The 6,725-nt window shown below is 30.6% G+C and overlaps 1 protein-coding gene across 1 annotated transcript; it reads left to right on the top strand.

The window, feature by feature from the left end:
* Positions 1-2,603: 2,603 nt before the first annotated feature.
* On the top strand, positions 2,604-6,342 carry LOC110027154 (alpha-humulene synthase-like). Its single transcript, XM_020728465.1, has 8 exons — positions 2,604-2,720; positions 3,889-4,138; positions 4,246-4,428; positions 4,469-4,658; positions 4,921-5,139; positions 5,295-5,433; positions 5,710-5,958; positions 6,043-6,342. The coding sequence occupies exons 1-8, from the start codon at positions 2,604-2,606 to the stop codon at positions 6,340-6,342; spliced, it is 1,647 nt and encodes a 548-aa protein (XP_020584124.1).
* The last annotated feature ends 383 nt before the right edge of the window (positions 6,343-6,725 follow it).

Consider the following 6,725-nt stretch of genomic DNA (forward strand, 5'->3'; position numbering starts at 1 on the left):
TCCTCTCTTTTTTATAAATGTATTTTGTTTTATATATATATATATATATATATATATATATATATATTAGATATTAAGTGAGATTACATAAAGTAAATTTGATACTTAAATAATGAAAAAACTAATATTTTATTAAAATAATAAATTAAGTAAATTTTATACCATGTTAGGCTTCTAATTTTGGAAGGGTTGACATCAATATAAATTAATCGATATTGAGTCGAGCACCCATATTCTTAAATTACAGTATTGCTTTAGTGACTTCTGAATCAATTGCATGGATTGATATTTATGCTTGATTAATGAAATTGATTTTTCTATTATTAAATTTTATCAATCATCTCAATACAAATGATATTATGAAATATTTGATACATTAAAGTATTACATATTGAGTTATAAGAAATTGTGAATGATATAATCTTACATATAATGAGTGTATGTATATGTTTGACTATGATGAAGTAATCCATTGATAATACCAGTGGGGGACCACTAAGGTTTAGGGTTTAAGGTTTATTGATATTGAAGTATCTTAATTAATACAAACTTTTAGATGGTGCTCCTGTGATGATTGTACATGTATGAAATGATATTGATATGTTATTGATATAGTCAGACTCTTTGAATCACATCAAATATTTACATTAATTTATTAAAAAGTTCAACTAGCATGTATATTGTTTCCTTTTTCCATTATATTATTGTAGTTGAGGGTGTGAATATTCATCGGCTTATCTCACCATTATTTTTAAACAGTTTTCTGATAAAATTTGAAGTGATTAAGAGATGAGCAATAGATAGGAAAATGTTTATAGAATGATATACTTAAACATTTGGAGGAGGATATACTTGTACATTTGGAAGAATAGCAACTATAAGACACATTTGGAGGAGTAGCAATTATAAGACAGACCAAGATGTGCTATAGATTAATACACTCCAAGAACTTGAGCTATACCGCCTAGACATTGATGTATTTGTTAGTAGGCCATAGATGTACAATATATGATTGTTCTATGATGTTTTTTTTCTCTCTTTTTTTTTCGTTAGGAGTCCAATGGTGAGACACCACATGCCAAGTGAGCCTCACCATAATACATTGGTATTGGTCAGTGTAAAAATTGGTGGGACCCACTTGACACGCGGCGCGTCACCATTGGACTCGAAACGTGTCCGGAGTCCTGATGTAATATTTTTCCCCTTTTGAAATGACTATAATAAAGTATTTTGAACGTTCCAAATGGCAAAACTGCAATTATACATATATATATATATATATATAAATGATTTTAATTTTTTCACAATTCATATACTCATTGTAAAAGTGAAATATGCTTTCTTAAATTTGAACTCTTTGTCATAAAACCTTTATTTAGTTTTTATAAGTTTACTTTTGAAATTCAACAAATAGTTTAATTAACTTAGTTCTTTTAACTCGATTTTATTTAACATACACTCAATTACTTTAGATTTGAATTTCGTACTTAAGTTTTGTAGTTTGAATTTTGTGTTTTACATTATAGTTATCAAAATTTCCAACTTCCCTGTAGGATAAAAAATTAGAACTCCATTAGAGCCATTTATTACTTGAGCGATACGTATACTTGCATTATTATTATGGGTTTGACAGTTTAAATATTTTAAAAGATAAAATTATTTTTACTAAATTTATTTTTATTGAGATTGAATTGTATATTTATTATTAGTACTGTCGTATGTGTTTTGTAATATTGAAAAATATTTACAAAAGCAACACAAAACAAACTTTCGCATCAGGTACCCTGACCAAAATACCACAGCCTTCTAAAGATTTCTCCTCCCTTCCTTTGACCATCCCTATTGAGCCCTATTGCTCCTTTTGCCTTTATTTGTAGCATCTCGATGTCCTGATTGCAAATGAGTTGCCACCCGTTTGAGATACGATGATTTGTATGTATATATATATATATATGTATGTATGTATGTATATATTACAAAGACAAGTGCATGCTTTTTTTTATCTTTGTTGGATATCATTCTTTAAAATGGATAAATCATAGGATAATATTTTTAAAATCTATATAATTATTTTTTGTTTAATTTTACTATATAAATTTAAGGGGGCAATTACATACATACAATCCAAAACATCACTATTTACAAATCTAACACTCACTTTCATCCATTTTTCAAATTCTCACTCAAATACACAAATTCATTACAAAGCCCCAAACCTTATTTTACATTTTTACCAAATTCTCAATGTTTTGATCATCGCGGCGCGCGTAAATACATCTGTTTGATAGTTCAAAGTTATCACATGAGTGCTAGATTTCATAAATACATCGCTTTCGGGGGTGTCATGTATATAATTCTCCCAAAATGTAAAGACTAATCTACTAATTTTGTACTATTACCTTTTAACATTTATGATGAACAATCCTAACTCCTTCCATATACTTTCCAGCCTCATAAAATATATCTTCACTAAAAACTTAACATGGCAGACTGATATACTAATAAAATATATGGCCGATATTGTCTATAAATAACAGTAAACTTCACATATTTTCAGCAGACAATAATAAGCTTCGTTTTCATCTCTTTTCTTGAGGACAAAAATGGAGGCTCCCAGTTCTTATGACTCTCAGTCTGGACGACAAAGTGCAGCCTATCATCAAACTGTTTGGGGTGATCACTTCCTTTCCTGTAAAATTATTCCATACGCTGAGCTGCAGGTGCTTCCTTTAATTATTTATTATGGGTTATTACTATATATCAGGTGCTTCCTTTAATTATTTATTATGGGTTATTACTATATATAATGATGTTTTTTATTTTATTTTTATGTTCCATAAAGTTTGGAAAGATTGCATTTTGCTTCCTATAGACACTCATAAGGCTGCCTTTTTAAGAAGTTTGGTGTGACATTTTTGAAAAAAAAGAAAAAAGTATAACGATCGCTAGAGCTTTTTGAATAATGGTTTGTTTCTCAGCAGGTTTACAGTTGGTTATTCAACAGCAGGTTCACAGTTGCTTATTCAAACAGCAGAATATTATCGTTTATTTTTTTGGGCGTTTATATAAATAACACCCAATTCTCTATTATGTATTTACATATCTAGCTAACATCAAAGTTAGTTTTTTTTGCATTAATATCATCTAAATCTTTCCTAGTTTATCAAAAATTGGTTTAAAAAGGTGAAGGAGACATTTACATGCATAAGCAAGATAGCATGCATCTAAATGAGTGATATATATGTAATAGTCTCGGACCATGTATATATATATATATATGTATATATATATATATATATATATATATATATTAAATTACATTATGTTTACAGCTTTTCATGTGATAAGATTTTGAACTAGTTGTTAAAGCTTCATATGGATGTGTTACAAGCACAACAGACTTATGCTATAGTTGTTGGGAATAAATATAAATAAATTAATATTTGAAAGCATAATTTTGATTTAGCAAGTCACACCTATTCAAAATTAAATTATTATTGTTAAATTGGTTCATTCAATATTGTGGTCATATGATATATATATATATATATATATATATATAAAATATATATATATATAAAATAAGGAAATTGATATTTGGCAGAGGCGCAAATACTGATTTCCCATGCACTAGGCCCCATGATCAGAACGCCCGTCATGTGTCTAAATATTCAAGAACTCAGTGTCACTAGGAGATCGAACCCGTGACCTGAGAGAACTTACAGTGAACCCCGCCAAACAACAGGTCGCGGCTTGCGACACACACACACACACATATTTCGAGTCAAATATTTTGGCAAAACATATTTTTATATGATTTTATTTTAAACATAATATCATTAAACTTCAAATTTTTTTAAGACTAACTCATTTACATCAACTTGGAAGGCATCACTAAAACCAAGGATGGATGAGCTCAAACTTGAGATAATCCACATGTTCAGCAGCACAAAGGATTCTGTACAAACCATGGAGCTTATTGATACAATCCAACGTCTCGGAGTCGGCTATCATTTTGAAACCGAAATCAATGAGGCATTATGCCTTCTCTTCAAAACTACATATGATGACAATGATCTATACACTGTTGCCCTCCGTTTCAGGTTGCTAAGACAACAAAGATATAATATTCTGGCAGGTAAATAATTTTGCTTTAAATAATCAAGAGTTTTAAGTATTACTTGTCCAACTGAATGTATTTGTAATTTTCATTTTTTATAATGATGGAAGCTACTTATGCTTCAGATGTCTTTAACAAGTTTTTGGATGAGAAGGGAGACATTAAGGATTGCTTTAGCTCTGATGCAAAGGCTTTGTTGAGCTTATATGAAGCCGGAAATCTTGCACTGCCTACTGAAGAGATGCTTGACAAAGCTGTTAATTTTTCTAAAAGTCGTCTCATGTCAATGAAAAGTGAGTTGGAGCCACATTTTGCACTAATCGTGTCGAGTTCGATGGACGGAGCCACATTTTGCACTAATCGTGTCGAGTTCGATAGACATACCACTTTTCAAAAGAACAGACAGGATAAAGACTAGAAGTTACTTGTCGATATATGAGCAAGTTAGTGACTTCAATCAAGTTCTTTTAGAATTTGCAAAAATGGATTTCAATTGTTTGCAAGCACTGCATCAAGAGGAGGCACGAAAAATAACCCTGTAAGTTTCTTCATTGTTGTATCACCATGCTTCACAACAACAAAATAAAATATATCCTTTAGTTAGTTTTGATACAAATTGTTAAATGACAATTTATGCCTTGCAATGACCTTTTTGGGATCAAATATAACTTGCATGTATTATTATTCTTCATATAGCAACTAACAATTATCAACTATAAGAAAAAAAACTAGACTAATCATTTCATGAATGTGTTCATATGACAACAATAACATGAGTCGTATATTTTATTTCACTCTAGGTGGTGGAAAAACTTGGGCTTGGCAGAAAGACTACCATTTGCTCGTGATCGATTAGTAGAGTGTTATTTTTGGGTACTTTCAGTATACTTTGAGCCACGTTATTCACGTGCTAGATTGATGATGACAAAGTGCATAACACAAATGTCCTTTCTTGATGATGTATATGACGTTTATGGAACATTGGAGGAGCTTGAAATCCTCACCCATGCAATACAAGGGTAAAATGATTCACTGTCTCAAATTTTACATGATAGACATCATCTCAAACAATTTAGTATTTTTAAGAACCTTAAGTACCATCCCCCTAATTTGCAATTGTTTATGTTTGGGCATTTGCAAACTTATAAAAGCAATGCTTCTCTCATCATTACAGATGGGACATTGAAAGTGCAAGTAAATTACCAGAATATATGCAACATAGCTTCCTCTCTCTTATCAACACCTTCGAAGGCATGGAAACTGAGCTAGCCCCCGAGCATAATTCATTTCGAATACAATATCTTAAAAATGAGGTATGTTAACTTATTTCAATTATATGATTGAGTTTTTTTAAAAAAGAGGTTGATTTATTATATATTGAGATAAATTTATGCAAGTGTTGTTGAATTTAATTCTTAAACAATGGGATATTTTTTAAAAGTTGAAATCCAGCTATTTTGATTTTGAAGATAATAAGAATATTTTAGTTTGAAAAAAAAAAATAATTATGGATAGAGATAAGTAGTTTATTTATTTATTTAATTATTTATTTATTATGCTTCACTTCTCCCTAAATTTTGTGAATACAGTTGCAGAAAATAGCAAGAGCATATCTTCAAGAAGCAAAATGGGCCAAAACATCTTATGTACCCAAGCTTGAAGAACACCTAGAGATATCACTCATTACTGCTGGCTATGCATTTCTCACATGTGCTTCTTATGTTGGAATGGAGGAGGTGATCCCTAAAGATGTATTTGACTGGGTTATGAGTTTTCCAGAAATTATTAAAGCATCATGTATAATAGGAAGGCTCATGAATGATATTGTCTCATATAAGGTAATACAATTTCAAATCATGGTTCTCCTTCATATCAATTTACTTTTAAATATATACTTCATATTACACATGATTATGTTTCAGCTTGAACAAGAAAGAAATCATGTCGCTTCAGCTGTTCAGTGCATTGTCATGGAGCAAGAATGCTCTGAGGAAGAAGCATGCAAGAAGGTTTTGGAGATGTCAAATAATGCATGGAAAGTCATAAATAAGGAATTTGCCATGAGTGCCAATCTCCCATTTTATTTAGTTTGGCCAATCATTAATCTTGCACGATTTAATGAGTTTATTTATAATGGCGCAGACTTATACACACATGCAGAACAAATCATGAAAGATAACATAAATGATGTGTTAATTAAGCCTATTCAGTTAAGGGATTGAGTAGTATATTCTTCTTATATGTAATAATCTAGTACTTATAATGTATTTGTGCTTCGCTAATTTAATCAAATGTAATTGGCAAGCAAACATGTTCAAATATGTGAGTGAGACAATGAATGCTGCTTGAATTTTCAATGTTTTGATTAAAATGCACATCTATTTTGAGCACGCGCGAGCACATTAACTGTCATATACAGTGTGATTTGAAGGATAATAAATGCATTTTGTTGAGTTTGGAGTTAATGCATCATCGTCAGTCCATGGTATAGTGGTACTCAATCAATTAACTGCCATATTCGATGTGAAATGGATAATAAAGGCATTCTGTTGAGTCTGCAGTTAGTGTTGCATCATCAGTCCATGACACCATGGTACTCAATCAA

This window comes from Phalaenopsis equestris, unplaced genomic scaffold (assembly GCF_001263595.1).
Source record: "Phalaenopsis equestris unplaced genomic scaffold, ASM126359v1 Scaffold000417, whole genome shotgun sequence".
In the NCBI taxonomy this organism is placed as follows: domain Eukaryota; kingdom Viridiplantae; phylum Streptophyta; class Magnoliopsida; order Asparagales; family Orchidaceae; genus Phalaenopsis; species Phalaenopsis equestris.